This window comes from Pecten maximus, unplaced genomic scaffold (assembly GCF_902652985.1).
Source record: "Pecten maximus unplaced genomic scaffold, xPecMax1.1, whole genome shotgun sequence".
NCBI classification, from domain to species: domain Eukaryota; kingdom Metazoa; phylum Mollusca; class Bivalvia; order Pectinida; family Pectinidae; genus Pecten; species Pecten maximus.
This window is the reverse complement of record NW_022979188.1, coordinates 1-17,426: the sequence shown is the minus strand read 5'-3', so window position 1 is coordinate 17,426 and position 17,426 is coordinate 1. Positions and strand designations below refer to the sequence as shown.

Here is a 17,426-nt window from a genome sequence, read left to right as displayed (position 1 = left end):
AAGGGGGGGGAATTTAGTTTGTGTGGTTTTAGGTAAGGAAAGTCCCAAAAGTGTTTGGGGGGTTTTTTCGGGGGAAAAAGTGCCCGGCCCCTTTGGAGGGGGGAGGGTGAAAGGGTTTCGGGGCCCTTGGTTTGGTTTCCCTTTGGCCGTCCCCTTTCCCCGGGTATACTTCCAACGGACCCACTTATCCTGAATGGTTTTTTTGGGTCCGTTTTAACCTCGGCCATTTAAAAGCTATAACTTTAATTGTCTTAGCTTTTTCCCAAATTTTTTTCCAGTACACCATTTTGGGGGGGCCCCCCTTTTTAGGGGTTTCCACAGTGGGTGACCCCGTCAATTTGAAGACGGATTCCCGTTTTGACCCCAACAAAACCGGGGCTCCATCCCCCCCCATGATTTACTGGGGTGAACGCGATGATTGAGTAGAAATGATAAAAAAGGTAAAATAGTAAAAGTGCTCCAGCCGGCACCCCCGGAACCTCCCCTGAATTGTTTGTTTAGGAGCCCCCCAAAAAAAGCAAACCGGAAAAGCGCAAAACCACGTTGCCCAAAACTAGGGGGCTTTCCATTTTTTCCCCCGGGGGCAGTTGGGACTGGACCCCTACGGGGGGGGAAAACGGGGAGGAAAATAATTTTAAGAATTTAGGAAGTCGAGGCTGCTGAACTAAACAGGAGTCACTACCGAATTTGACCTATTTTGAAAATTTTTGGGAAACCCGCCCGGCTAAAACGATATCTCTTTGCCTTCCCTTTAGGGGCTTTTAAAGGATAATAGTTGGTGTCGACGCCCGAATTTAAATTTTGAATTTTGCGCGTCCCACCATAGGTGCCGGAAATCTGAACAGCCCGAGATTGCTGAGGGTTCCAAAACCATACCCGACGATGACGGTTATCCCCTAAAGACCGGAAAAACATATTAACAGAACATGTAACCCAAAATATTTTTAGACTGTAACGGGAAATTTCTGGGGGGGAAACGCTAATTAAAACAGGTTCCTTTGATAAAATTTTCCCCTCCCATTTTATTTGATACAAATAATTTTAGCAAAAAAAATTAAGTATTGCGAAAAAATACCCCCCACAAAACCAAAAAAAAACCCCCCACCCCGCGAAAAAACCACTTTACAGACACTTCTTTCACTTCATTTGGAAATATACAAAAGATGAGAAAAATTTTAAAGAAACACCCCTCCCCCCCCCTATGGTTTTTTTGGCCCCCAAACCACAATCAAAATACTTTAAATTATTTTGTTATTTGGGAAATGATTCATTTTTAAAAGTAACGGGATAACAATTTTTTCATTTTTAAGTAAAATAAAATTTTCCCTAAAAATTATTTTTCACTAGTGAAAAAATCATTTTTATTTTGAAAAATCATTTTCTGATTAAATAAAAATTATGAAAAAAACCCAAAATTGCCAAATAAAAGCCCCTTGTAAAATAGAAAAAACTACTTTTTTTTTTCTTATTTTTTAAAAACAAAGGGGGGGGTTTTTTCGGTAAAAAAAAAAAAAAAATACTCGTGCCTAAAAAAATATTTCACTCGTGGGCAAATTTTAATTTTTTAAAATTGCCCACTGGGAAAAATGAAAATATTACCCACTTGAAAAATTTTTTTGGGTATTTTAAAATTGAACCCCTTTTTTTTTATTTTCGTTACTTTTTAAAAAAATTTTGAAATTTTAAACCAACTTGTCAAAAATACCCGTCCATTTTTTGACCTTTTCCCCAAACTTAGGATTTTATCCCCAAAAGTTGGGCCCCGGGTTAAAACCGCCGGGGATGTTTTACATAACTCCAAAAGGTTTTTGCCCAGTAAAACACTGAACCCTGACAAAAAAAATTATTTTTTTTTCCGTTTTGAATTAAAAAACCGGTGTGAAAAAAGGGAAAATTTGTTTGGGAAAATGATGCAAAAAGCCATTGACCCCTCAAAAATTGAAGTCATTAAAGCCAATCAGAAAAACACTCTGTCTCGCTCCTGCTAGCAACCTTTCATAACATATATTGGTCAGTATATATTCAATGCCATTTCTATATAAGTAGATCTTACTTCACCAAAAAGCAAGATTATTATAATTATTCCATTTTTAATAGCAAAGTATCAAGAAAAATTTACTGAAGGTTGGATGGTCAGACAAAAAAATTATATTTTCCCATATATTTTTGGAAAAACGTAACAAACATCTATGTTTTCTCTTGAAACTTTACTATTGCATGTGATAAACATGTTGCGATGAAAACAGTTGAGAGGTCAACAGAGAAGATTTAAGATTCAACATTAATGACAAATATGTGCATATAATATGTGCCACTAGTGTTCCTGTCTATTGACACCAGTGTTCCTGTATATTGACACCAGTGTTCCTGTATATTGACACTAGTGTTCCTGTCTATTGACACTAGTGTTCCTGTCTATTGACACCAGTGTTCCTGTATATTGACAGTGTTCCTGTCTATTGACACCAGTGTTCCTGTCTATTGACACTAGCGTTCCGGTATATTGACACCAGTGTTCCTGTCTATTGACACTAGCGTTCCTGTCTATTGACACCAGTGTTCCTGTCTATTGACACCAGTGTTCCTGTCTATTGACACGAGTGTTCCTGTCTATTGACACTAGTGTTCCTGTCTATTGACACTAGTGTTCCTGTCTATTGACACCAGTGTTCCTGTCTATTGACACTAGTGTTCCTGTCTATCGACACTAGTGTTCCTGTCTATCGACACTAGTGTTCCTGTCTATCGACACTAGTCTTCCTGTCTATCGACACTAGTCTTCCTGTCTATCGACACTAGTGTTCCTGTCTATTGACACTAGTGTTCCTGTCTATTTACACTAGTGTTCCTGTCTATCGACACTAGTGTTCCTGTATATTGACACTAGTGTTCCTGTCTATTGACACCAGTGTTCCTGTATATTGACAGTGTTCCTGTATATTGACACTAGTGTTCCTGTCTATTGACACTAGTGTTCCTGTATATTGACACTAGTGTTCCTGTCTATTGACACTAGTGTTCCTGTCTATTGACACTAGTGTTCCTGTATATTGACAGTGTTCCTGTCTATCGACACCAGTGTTCGTGTCTATTGACACCAGTGTTCCTGTCTATTGACACTAGTGTTCCTGTCTATTGACACTAGTGTTCCTGTATATTGACACTAGTGTTCCTGTCTATTGACAGTGTTCCTGTCTTTATTGACAGTGTTCCTGTCTATTGACACTAGTGTTCCTGTCTATTGACAGTGTTCCTGTCTTTATTGACAGTGTTCCTGTCTATTGACACTAGTGTTCCTGTCTATCGACACTAGTGTTCCTGTCTATTGACACCAGTGTTCCTGTCTATTGACACTAGTGTTCCTGTCTATTGACACTAGTGTTCCTGTCTATTGACACTAGTGTTCCTGTCTATTGTCACTAGCGTTCCTGTCTATCGACACTAGTGTTCCTGTCTATTGTCACTAGTGTTCCTGTCTATTGACAGTGTTCCTGTCTATTGACACTAGTGTTCCTGTCTATTGACAGTGTTCCTGTCTATTGACACTAGTGTTCCTGTCTATTGTCACTAGTGTTCCTTTCTATTGACAGTGTTCCTGTCTATTGACAATAGTGTTCCTGTCTATTGACACTAGTGTTCCTGTCTATTGACAGTGTTCCTGTCTTTATTGACAGTGTTCCTGTCTATTGACACTAGTGTTCCTGTCTATTGACACTAGTGTTCCTGTCTTTATTGACAGTGTTCCTGTCTATTGACAGTGTTCCTGTCTATTGACACTAGTGTTCCTGTCTATTGACACTAGTGTTCCTGTCTATTGACACAAGTGTTCCTGTCTATTGACACTAGTGTTCCTGTCTATTGACACTAGTGTTCCTGTCTATCTACACTAGTGTTCCTGTCTATCGACACTAGTGTTTCTGTATATTGACACTAGTGTTCCTGTCTATTGACACAAGTGTTCCTGTCTATTGACACTAGTGTTCCTGTCTATTGACACTAGTGTTTCTGTATATTGACACTAGTGTTCCTGTCTATTGACAGTGTTCCTGTCTTTATTGACAGTGTTCCTGTCTATTGACACTAGTGTTCCTGTCTATTGACAGTGTTCCTGTCTTTATTGACAGTGTTCCTGTCTATTGTCACTAGTGTTCCTGTCTATTGACAGTGTTCCTGTCTATTGACACTAGTGTTCCTGTCTATTGACACTAGTGTTCCTGTCTATTGACACAAGTGTTCCTGTCTATTGACACTAGTGTTCCTGTCTATTGACACTAGTGTTCCTGTCTATCTACACTAGTGTTCCTGTCTATCGACACTAGTGTTTCTGTATATTGACACTAGTGTTCCTGTCTATTGACACAAGTGTTCCTGTCTATTGACACTAGTGTTCCTGTCTATTGACACTAGTGTTTCTGTATATTGACACTAGTGTTCCTGTCTATTGACACTAGTGTTCCTGTCTATTGACACAAGTGTTCCTGTCTATTGACACTAGTGTTCCTGTCTATTGACGCTAGTGTTCCTGTCTATTGACAATAGTGTTCCTGTCTATTGACACTAGTGTTCCTGTCTATCGACACTAGTGTTCCTGTCTATTGACACTAGTGTTCCTGTCTATTGACACTAGTGTTCCTGTCTATTGACAGTGTTCCTGTCTATTGACACTAGTGTTTGTGTCTATTGACACTAGTGTTCCTGTCTATTGACACTAGTGTTCCTGTCTATTGACACTAGTGTTCCTGTCTATTGACACTAGTGTTCCTGTCTATTGTCACTAGCGTTCCTGTCTATCGACACTAGTGTTCCTGTCTATTGTCACTAGTGTTCCTGTCTATTGACAGTGTTCCTGTCTATTGACACTAGTGTTCCTGTCTATTGACAGTGTTCCTGTCTATTGACACTAGTGTTCCTGTCTATTGACACTAGTGTTCCTGTCTATTGACACAAGTGTTCCTGTCTATTGACACTAGTGTTCCTGTCTATTGACACTAGTGTTCCTGTCTATCTACACTAGTGTTCCTGTCTATCGACACTAGTGTTTCTGTATATTGACACTAGTGTTCCTGTCTATTGACACTAGTGTTCCTGTCTATTGACACTAGTGTTTCTGTATATTGACACTAGTGTTCCTGTCTATTGACACTAGTGTTCCTGTCTATTGACACAAGTGTTCCTGTCTATTGACACTAGTGTTCCTGTCTATTGACGCTAGTGTTCCTGTCTATTGACAATAGTGTTCCTGTCTATTGACACTAGTGTTCCTGTCTATCGACACTAGTGTTCCTGTCTATTGACACTAGTGTTCCTGTCTATTGACACTAGTGTTCCTGTCTATTGACAGTGTTCCTGTCTATTGACACTAGTGTTTGTGTCTATTGACACTAGTGTTCCTGTCTATTGACACTAGTGTTCCTGTCTATTGACACAAGTGTTCCTCCTTATTGACAGTGTTCCTGTCTTTTTACAACTGTATTTACTAACACTACTGTTCGCACTACCCATTTGCTCTTTGTACACATTTAATATTAACGAGTCAGAGTTTTACCTGATTTTGTACCAGTTGGACCACTACTGAACCCGTCAGGCTCAGGTGTTGTTGCACTAGCGTTTGGTGTCTGTTCTACTCTGGGTGTCTGACCTTCCACCCAGGACGGGTAGCTCCAAGACCAATGCAATGTATCGCCCAATTTCACCTGTGAGTTTCTAGGATTCCAGCCATAGCCAGTACCAAACTCTGGTAAAGAAAATGGTTAACATTAAAATAGAACTTTCAATGAAACAAAATTTGACAAATAATATCTTTAATTCAGCTTCATCCAGAATGATCTTATGTCTTATCAGCTTCATCCAACCAACACTTGTTCTTATGTCTATGTACTTAATACCACAATGCCTCTCTTGTTATATTGTCCTCAAGTTATCCAACCAGCACTATGTCTATTTTTCTAATACCCACAATACCTCTCTCGCTTTATTGTCCTCAGTTATCCAACCAGCACTAATATATCTATGTCTTTAATACCCACAATGCCTCTCTCGTTCTATTGTCCTCACCGAAATGTGATCCCTGGTTGTCAATCTGGTGAGTCGTTCCAGTATCACCGATCGTGCACTCGATGCGGCTTGATGTGGTTTTAGCATCGTCCACATCACAGGAGGTGTCTCCAATCATGACTTCAGCATCAGTACCCAATCCATCACCAAGGATGGTAACCCTCGTCCCTCCCTGTAGGGATCCCTGAAGAGGGTACAATTTGGTCACGCGAAACACGTAGTTGATCTTTGGCACGGCACTGGTACTGTCAATCAAATAATGCATTTTGTTACGGGTGAATTCAGTACAAATTAAATTCTTTTTAATATACAACATCATGTATTGTTTCCAATCGGTAATGATAGCTTTTCTCTGAGGAGATGAAACATCTTTAAAAATTCTTTCACTTTTACTTTATACATGGCTGGTAAAACTACTAGATGTAATCTACGTCTCGGTTATAGAGAACTTCTCGATCGGTTGAGTGTAAGACTATAGTAAACCAGAGGTAGCAGGTTCAACCCTATCAGAGGCAGTGATATAAGTTTATAAAGATGTCTATCAGGTTAATTAACATTTAGGAATTCATCCAGGAAATGCCATGAAAATGTGTCACTATAATGAGTTCTGGAATGATTAGATGTTAGACAAGTAGGTACATTGAAACCGCATAAGTATATTCCAATCTAGTCTTTATATAGCTATGAACCCCACCATTAATACAATTTGAATCTCTACCCCATAGGGGTATTACCAGTGAAATATGACCGATATCAATTACTTAGTTTCAAAGAAGTTTTATATCAGTTTTACCAAATTGAGACCTTTTAGCCCCACCCTTCAGGCCTCTGTGAGGTCAGCCCCACAATTTGTACAATTTTGAATCCTTACTCCAAAGGGATTATACCAATTAAATATGAGCAATATGCGTTGCTTAGTTTCAGAGAAGTTGTTTTAGATTAATTTAGCCAAAATGAGACCAGTTTTGGCCCCACCCTTCAGGCCTCTGAGAGGTCAGCCCCACATTTTGTACAATTTCGAATGTAAACTACCTAGAGATGCTTCCAGTCAAATTTTTAAAATTAGAATCAGCGGTTACAAAGCAGAAATCAATTGTTGATGGAAGGAAGGAAAATGCTAGTAAAGATGTTAAACATTTCCTAAAACAACAATGCTTTAATAATCTTGCATGCAATGTCGCTTTTGATTGATTTGGCCGATATATATACAGTGACGTAATAATTTTGAAAGAGAAAAAATTTGCCAATAACGGTGGATATCCATAGGGTTAATATATAGAGTGTAGTCCGTCTTGTGGTACATCTCCATAACATATACTATTCAAGTTAATCGGTACAGATATGCAATGCTCTTTTTTAACCCTTCTTTACTTTCAGTACAAAAATCAATAAAAAAGCACAAAATATTACAAATATATGCTTCTATAAAATTAATGTCTTCCAAACTTGAATTCACATTAATCATCGATCATGATCCCATCATTAACCGTAGTTACCTGGTAAGAACAGCAGCGCCATCTGTCCCTACAATCACCTGTACCAAGTGTTCTCCTGGACTAAGTGGAGGTAGCGTCGCTGTCACTGTGGTAGCTGAGTAAGACAAGGGAGTGACGACACTTCCGCCGATAATCAATGTCCCAGAACTACCGAATCCTGAACCAGTAATTGTCAGCGTAGCTCCACCTGGTGTCAAATATCAAAAATATTAATTGCTGAAGCAGGAAGTATTATTCAGGAGTACTAATAGCTGAATTAAAGTTTTTACTTATTTAGGTGATTTTCTTTTAAAGACTTTAAAAGTCCATTTACAAGATGGCGAGCTGAGAAGGCCGTCACAAGACGATAAGCCACAAGATGGCGAGCTGAGAAGGCCGTCACAAGACGATAAGCCACAAGATGGCAAGCTGAGAAGGCCGTCACAAGACGATAAGCCACAAGATGGCGAGCTGAGAAGGCCGTCACAAGACGATAAGCCACAAGATGGCGAGCAGAGAAACCAGCCACAAGAAACTACCTAATGTAGTTTTATGATTATTTTAATGACCATGTAATTTCTACATATCAGAAAAATCATGCCCATTAAAACTTCATTTTTTTTTTATTTTTCATTATTTTTTTTTACATATTTATACATTTCACATGACATAAGACACTTAAGACACACTTTCAACACATTCATTCATTATCATATTATTTAAGCATTGATTTAGTTTTTTTTGGTTTCATCTGGGTATGAAACAAATTTTGTATGCAAACTGTATGAATCCACATAGCATAGCAGATTCTTACAGAAGTTTGCAAACAAAATTTGTTTCATACCCCATGAAACTAAACAAAAATTGACATCAACGCTTATAATTAATTTTTGAAAATGATTTTCTAATTTAAAACATGTTTTATGTACAATTTTACTGGTTTTAAATGGGATTCTTTTTCTCAAATCAATACGCAACTTCAATTGTTGTATTGTGACGTCACATTTTTGGCGCCATTCTCGGAATTTCATTCATAGAAGAATAAAAAGAATTTTTCGCCTAATCACATTTGAGTATTTAACATGAAAACAAATAAAAATTAATTATATCTAATACAAATCAAATCAAATTCTGGATAATAAATGTTAACAACAGCAAAACAAAATATAAATAGACAAAACAGGAACAAACACAGAAAAACAAGGTTGGATTGTTTGTTTTAAATTTATGTCATCAGTTTTTTTGTAATTAAATAATTCCAGTGAGTCTTTCCCCATTTGGTCCATTCTGAACTGGTTGAAGGAGTTCTCTCCCTTACCTCTGGCAATAAATTTCTGGGTGGGATACAAATTGTTTAAAGAATTTTTTAATGCTACGATATCAAGGTTATTCTGAAGACATCTAGATTTATAGATATAATGTTTGATAGTCAAGGGTATCATATTATCTACTTTCCTATTTATGCCAAAATCAGTTAGACCAAAAAGAAATGATTTTTTATTTAATTCAAATGTGATAAACAGGTTATTTAACAGATTTTGTAGTTTTGTAGCCAAATTAGTACTTTCTCACAATTCCATAATGTGTATTCCAATGTTTCAATTTCAGTTTTGCAAATACAGTGGAACTTCGTTAACTCGAACTCGGATAACTCGAATACCCCGCTTAACTCGAAGTACCTCGCCGGTCCCGGCCGAATTCTCTCTTTATCTTAGTAAAATAAACTCGGATAATTCGAATTCGGATAACTCGAAAAACTCGGATAATACGAAGTAAAAATTTGGTCCCAACAATAAAAATCCTACTTGAAATGTTCGAATAACTCGAAGTATAATTTTTCGTCGATCGGTGGCAAACGCCGACATTTTTTAAGAGCTAAATTCCGTTTGTAATACTGAACATATCGGCACTACTAACCTACATGCTATTATAAGTGTTTCATAAATTCATAAAAGAAATTGTCGGTTGAATCTTATAACAACAAGTCTTGGTGATAAAAAGTACTGCTTTACTTACATCAGGTAATTTCCCAAGGCGGTCGCCGATATCAGTACACACGATAGTCAACAACTCATCTACCCGTTCGCTCAAGCGGATCTAATCTCTGACACACCGGTAGATCTACCCGGCTGATGTTTTTACAGGTGTAGAAATGACACGGTCACCGGCGCCTATTAAATCTTTAAACTGCTGAAACAATAGCGTTATTACTGCCGAGGTGTTCAGAGTACAACTGTAACGGTCAGTGCTGTCTATTAAATCGGGTAAAACGCCAACTCAGTTACAGTAACATTTTATACGCACATGCGCAGCCCAACTTCCGGTGCTAATACACATGGAAATGGCGTGGTTATCAATAAAAAGTAAGTAGGCCGATCAAACAGTATTTTATATATGTCCAATAAAAGGTAATGGTTCTGTTACGTTTTGTATGTAATCTGTGTTAATCTTAAACGGTTATTTGTTTTGACATTAATAACTTGTTATTTTGTCGAATTCCGTTTTATCGTTTACCTTTTGCAAACATGACTTTCACATCAGATCGTTATTGAAGTGACTAAGTGAAAGAAACTTTATCGTGACTGTATATCGGCAAAACTACGCCAAATTACAAGTGACATAACGAAACATTACATATATATTTACATGTATTGACCAGTCTTCACACTAAACTGATGAGCGACAGAGCGAAGTTATAATGATTATATAATGTTGACAAATATTGACCAAACTTTTCACCAAAAACGATAACTCGCTTAATTCGAACACTCGGATAACTCGAAGTTTTTTCGTGGTCCCGTCGACTTCGAGTTAACGAAGTTCCACTGTATTACATAAAGGACTATCAGATAATCCCACTTTAAATAAATACGAATTCGTTGTCAGAATATGGTGATTAATCCTAAATTGCAAGCATTGTAATTTAATATTTTTAGTAACAGAAAAAGGAAGATTAAAAATTATTCTCCAATCAATATCCTCTGATTCAAAATATTCTTCCCATTTTTTTCTACCAGTTGGGATTACATGATTTTTACTTAATAGATTATAAAAATGTTTAACACCTTTCTTTTTTTTTCATAAAAACTGCCAAATTTTTCATGAAAATGAAATTAATTCAAACTTCATTTTCATGGGGATGAAATGTTAAGAATCACAAGATGACCAATGAAATTTAAAATCAAAGTACTGAAAGTACTGAAGACACAAACGAAAACAAATTATTTTAACTGCTTTTGTTTAGTGGGGACATGGTCAACTTTGTATGGAACATCACCAATACCTGATTAGGACTAGGACAAAATATTGGCAAGAAAAGAAATTCATATCTACTTTTGATTGCAAGTGCGTCTTGGCAGCTAATTGTCAGAATAGGTACTCGGGTAATCTTATTTGACATCTTCAATGGGTTAATGTATACGTAGTTGTAGATGTAATATGAAGGTCCTAGATTACCTGTAAAATTAATGAGGCCTTTCTTTTCAAACTTTTGAGGATCCCATGCCTATAAGCGCTTCACAAATTATCATTATCATTAGCATTTGAAAAAATATTTATACATTTGATGTAGCGCCCCATCTAGCTACCAGCTTTTAGATAAGAGAGAGCTCAGGTTAAAAACTCTTGTGTGATTGTTTTAGGATTTTATCGTGTGTGTGAGCCCTGGTTTGAATGATGTTATGTCAAGGTTATGAATGATATTTTGTGGTTGATTGTTCTATCCCTTCAGTACCTTCTGTAAAATAGCGATAACAAACTTCAATTGTCAAAATACAATATGGCTGCCTGTCGGCCATGTTGTTTTCCGATTAGTCTCAAAATGCAATATCCATAACTAGGCACCGAGGGGAACCTACATATAAAATTTGAGAAAGATCCCTTCAGCACTTTCTGAGAAATAGTGATAACAAACTTCAATTGTCCAAATCCAAGATGGCTGCCTGTCGGCCATATTGTTTTCCGATTGGTCTCAAAATGCAATATGCATAACTAATGTAAGCACCAAGAGGAACCTACATATGAAATTTGAGAAAGATCAATTCAGTGCTTTCTGAGAAATAGCAATAACAAACTTCAATTGTCAAAACCTAAGATGGCTGCCTGTCGGCCATATTGTTTTCCGATTGGTCTCAAAACGCAATATGCATAACTAGGCACCGAGGGGAACCTACTTATGAAATTTGAAAAAGATCCCGTCAACACTTTCTGAGAAATAGTGATAACAAACTTCAATTGACAAAATCCAAGATGGCTGCCTATCGGCCTTATTGTTTTCCGATTGGTCTCAAAATGCAATATGCATAACTAATGTTAGCACCAAGAGGAACCTATATATGAAATTTGAGAAAGATCAATTCAGTGCTTTCTGAGAAATAGCAATAACAAACTTCAATTGTCAAAACCTAAGATGGCTGCCTGTCGGCCATATTGTTTTCCGATTGGTCTCAAAATGCAATATGCATAACTAGAAACCAAGAGAAACCTATGAAATTTTAGAAGATCCCTTCAGTACTTTGAGAAATAACGATAACAAGAATTGTTTACGGATGGAGGGACGGACGGACCACTGACGCAGGGCGATTTGAATAGCCCACCATCTGATGATGGTGGGTTAAAAACACCGGGGTCTGATAAACAGACTCTGGAGGCGTAGAATGCGGATGTAGACAGGGCAGGGTATACCATCACGACGGGCACATTAAACTAAGCACTATATTCAAAACTTAGAATTACATGCTCATATCAGCTCAGACTTGAGACAGTTTCTTAATCGCTCATTAGAGTGAACATGATTTTCATATAGCACTCTACGTTATATGTTTACACTCCATACTGTGTAGCTACAAATAATCTATACAACAAAAACACATTCATTCACATGTACAGTTCAAATCAATTTGAAGTGGAATTTTGTTTTTCACTTATGTACATTGCTGCATCAAATATTCTCCGCAATAGTATATGTACCATATACATAACTGTAACTGCATGATACATATATATATGTATGTATGGTATATATATCATGTTAATTAATGTTAGTGAGATGTGAATGTAGCTATATGTATTGATATATCATCGATTTCAAAATCAGAGGGTTTTTTTAATCTGCAGCATCTGTCAGATGAAAATGTAGTTCGAATGCCCAAACTGGATGAACTGTACATGTAGTAGCATTCTTCAAAGTCCATTATGAATGCTTTTCATACAAATGTATTTCTTTCAATTGTTCATGTGTTTAAATTATTAGAACACTGAAGTAATTTTTATTTTCATAAACATGGAAGTACTGCTTATCTTTAAAACTAAATTGGATATTGATAAGATAAATTTGCAAAAATGTTAAAAATCAAACCTTATTAAGTAGAATCCAAACAGTTGTAAATGGCTAAGCCCACTATTCTTAACAACAAAATTACTTATTTTGATTCTCTGTCAAATATAATCAGGTTACTTGAAGACTTTGTCAGAAAAGTTAACACATATATACATTATTAAGAGTTGCTTTAATTAAATTAATCTGAATTTGAACATTAAACCGACTTAACAATTTAAATGAAAAAATGTGTTTTCACCATTGACCATAATTGACAAGAAGAAAATAATTATTTAACTCAACCTATGATATAGTATGTAACAGCCATCAAGACAATACTATTATCTTTAGTCATGCCAAGTTATTTCACAATAGGATATATGCACAACACAAAAAAGTTTTACAAATTTTTGTTGTTTAGAAGAATAATGAACTTAGTAATTTTTGCTGTTCTTCTCAAATAATATGTACTAGTGTTGTAAAGAAAAAAAGATTAAATAATAATAATAAATCTAAGTTATAATAAATTATTTGCATTGATTTATCAATACTTTACTGTGCATTAGTTTAAAGGTTAATTTAATTCAGAAGCTGACACTGCCTTTAAATATCTCTGGTTAAATTTAGCAATCAGTACATTTCCATGAAAAATGGTGTTTTCTAAAGAGTTACTGCCCTTTAACCGTCCCTGAAGCGTTCAAAACTCCACCAAACATAATAAAGGTCTATGTAGATGTACATCGTAGACCCCTTTCTTTTTTATAATATGCTTCGACTGTTATGTAATATTTCAAATGATAATGATAGATCATTTTCTATTTTTTTAAACCATCACGAATATTAGAAAAAAAGAATCAGTCGCTATAATTAGAGATGAAATTTTCAGTGACGTCTACATCTGCATGCAGACAGCCACGTTAATGCGGTACGCGTTCTGTAAACGAAAAACTTATGTGCATTACGTAGGATATAATCAATAGATCCGAAGTCAATATTAATATTCACAAGTCCATTTGACATTTCGAAACCCTATTCAGTGAGAATTTATTTAACTTTTTATTTGCAAACATGCGTATGGTACTCGACTGCCGTTGTTGTGATATTGTCATGATGAATAGACAACTTTTTTTCTTTCGTAAAAAAACATCTATATAATCTAACCATCTGCAGACTACATCAATCACATGCAAGTTAATATTTCAGTGAGAAAATGACATTCAAAGTTGGGTTTGATCACTACTCTTTCTTTTATTATTGTTTACATTACTGAAAGATGGCGGACAAAATCGGATGCTGGATGAGTGATTTTTCAATGTACAAAATAACAACGATATTCCGACGAAACTTTATCAATATTATAACCCATTCAGTAACATGCCACCAAAGAAAAAAACACATAGATGTCGATGATGAAAATTCAGCGTGATGTTAGTAGATTTTTCTTCCTGGTCACAGCTGATAAGCAGCAATATGGCGCCAGCGAAAAGTCGATTGTATCATTCCGCGTGAAATCTAATGCGTTCAACGCGGAAAAAATATTCTTACGTATCATCGACAGAACATACTTAAATTAAATACTTTGAAAACTATCTATTTGTGAGGTTCTGTTGTTTTGTCATATATCTAACGAAACTGCAGTGTTGCATTTGACTCCGTAAGTCACGGGACTATTTTTTTTTTGCGATAGAATATGATTGTGAAGTGGCAGTGGAAGTTGTGTCAGAGCGAACGAAAATGCCAAAAAACCACATTGTCCTGTCAGCTTCTAAAATACAACAAAACAAAAGGTGATTTTTTTAATAGCTGAACTTCACTGTATGTCATTTTTTATCGTGAAGTTAAACAAATATTTACTGCATAACATTACAGAGTTACTGTAAAGCAACGTTTAGATTGGCCAACAGCAGTATCCGCCAGAGCCCTCAAAAGCGCTGACATAGACTCAAACTTACGTTTGTGTCTACGTTTGTGTCAACAAAACAAAAGGTAATTTTTTTATAGCTGAACTTTACTATATGTCATTTTTTATCGTGAATATTTACGATATTTACAAATATTTACTGCATAGCATTACGGAGTTACTGTAAAGCAACGGTTAGATTGGCCAAGGCAATATCCGCCAGAGGGCATCGTAGATTTTGTCAGCTACACCTCAAAAGCGCTGACATAGACTCAAACTTACGTTTGTGTCAAAAATGGCTATGAAATGACAAATGAAATGGCTATGAAATGACCAATGAAATGGCTATGAAATGACCAATGAAATGGCTATGAAATCTGGGTATCATGAAAGTAAATGTCATGGCAATTGTAATTTTAATTGTTTTTTCATGGGTTTAGATAAAAGACAGTTGAAATTGCCCCTGAAAATAAGATGTTTTCATGAGAAAATTCAAGAAATGTTCATGGTATTAGTTCATTGTATTTTCATGGTCTATTGTGTAGAGGTGAGATGGTCCACTGCATTGATACTCGACTCTACTTTGTTTGATTGTGGTATTAATTTGAGCATACTTTTTTTTTTATAGATATTATAGCGTTTTATATTTTGAAGCTAATTAACAAAAGAAGAATTATTTGAACCAGTGATTTTATCTAGGGGACATTTGACTGACCTTTAACCCCTGACGTGAGTGGAGTCAATGACGAGATCTGTGCTGTGATACTGGAGCTGTATGTAAATGAACTCGAAGCTGTTGAGGAGGCAATACCAGTCATAGCTACAACCACTGACACAGCACCTGGCGATGTCTGCAATTAAAAATACAACATTCGTAAATAAAAATTAGAATTGTTACTACGATCCTTAGATAGTGTCTTAAGTTTGATCCATATCTGTCAGGAAATGAAGCATGTAGAGCAGTGACAATGATTTTCTAAAAATAGTAATCGTGACCTTAATGAACCGACAGCCCTGAAAATGAAACTAATCCCAATGGTACTTAATTAATGTGATGAAAATCTGTTGAGAAATGACCCCGCTACAGTTCAAGCATTGAATTCTAAAAAAAGTGATCCTAACCTTGACCCTACAACCCGGAAACTGGAGAGTGAAATACCAAGGTCATTGTAATGTTAAGTTTGATCAAAATTCCTCAAGGACTGGAGCCACTAATCAGAGATTACCTGTATATTTACCTGTATAATTACCTGTATATTTACTGTTATAATTACCTGTATATCTACCTGTATAATTACCTGTATATTTACTGTTATAATTACCTGTATATTTACTGGTATAATTACCTGTATATTTACCTGTATAATTATCCGTATGTTTACCTGTATATTTACCTGTATAATTATCCGTATGTTTACCTGTATATTTACTGGTATAATTACCTGTATATTTACCTGTATAATTACCTGTATATTTACTGGGATGTTTACCTGTATAATTACCTGTATATTTACCTGTATAATTACCTGTATATTTACTGGTATAATTACCTGTATATTTACCTGTATAATTATTTGTATGTTTACCTGTATATTTACCTGTATAATAACCTGTATATTTACTGGTATAATTATCCGTATGTTTACCTGTATATTTACCTGTATAATTACCCGTATATTTACTGGTATGATTATCCGTATGTTTACCTGTATATTTACTGGTATAATTATCCATATGTTTACCTGTATATTTACCTGTATAATTACCTGTATATTTACTGGTATAATTATCCGTATGTTTACCTGTATATTTACCTGTATAATTACCCGTATATTTACTGGTAAAATTATCCGTATGTTTACCTGTATATTTACCTGTATAATTACCTGTATATTTACCTGTATATTTACCTGTATAATTACCCGTATATTTACAGGTAAAATTATCCGTATGTTTACCTGTATATTTACCTGTATAATTACCTGTATATTTACTGGTATAATTACCCGTATGTTTACCTGTATAATTACCTGTATAATTACCTGTATATTTACTGGTATAATTATCCATATGTTTACCTGTGAAGTGCATTTTTATCATTTCGCAGTATTGATCGTCTGATCTTACAAAAACTTACGGATTCGTGATTCAATCACACAGTTTGTGTGATCCAATTGCTCATTGAATAATTTTGCACACAATGTCTGCACAATGAATGAAAAATGTTTTTGGTGTGTTGTGCAATCCTAAATATTGTAAGTCCAATGACAATAACACTTGTAACCATTATGTTTTACAATACTGACCTTTGGTGGTATGACACAGACAAGCTGGTCAGGAGAATAGGCGATAACTGGACAGTCTTGTCCACCTACGGTCACTGTTGCGTCGTTCCTGTAGCCATATCCGTCCACGGTCAGGTTCACGCCACCTGATCAAATCACAATATCCATCAACAACTTTCATAAATCATCTTTAAATGACCTTATAATCATCGGCCAAATGAAAGACTATCTTCCTTCTTTCCCCTTAATCATTTGATAACATTTTGAACATGATTAAGTCTAATAAAGATTTAAGAAGAACTTTTTGAAATGTATTGGTAACATTGGGACTGTCAAAATCCAAGATGACCATTTACTGGTAATTTTGATTTAACTCATAATTAAATTGGCGCAAC

General features: G+C 35.8%; 1 protein-coding gene across 1 annotated transcript; it reads right to left on the bottom strand.

Moving 5' to 3' along the window:
- Positions 1-5,545: 5,545 nt before the first annotated feature.
- LOC117318318 (fibrocystin-L-like) lies at positions 5,546-17,177 on the bottom strand (the record flags this gene model as incomplete). The annotated part of the gene is made up of 5 exons (XM_033873318.1): positions 5,546-5,734; positions 6,055-6,299; positions 7,551-7,737; positions 15,462-15,597; positions 17,053-17,177. Coding segments are annotated over 5 exons (882 nt in total), but the record flags the coding sequence as incomplete, so codon positions are not given.
- Between the last annotated feature and the right edge of the window lie 249 nt (positions 17,178-17,426).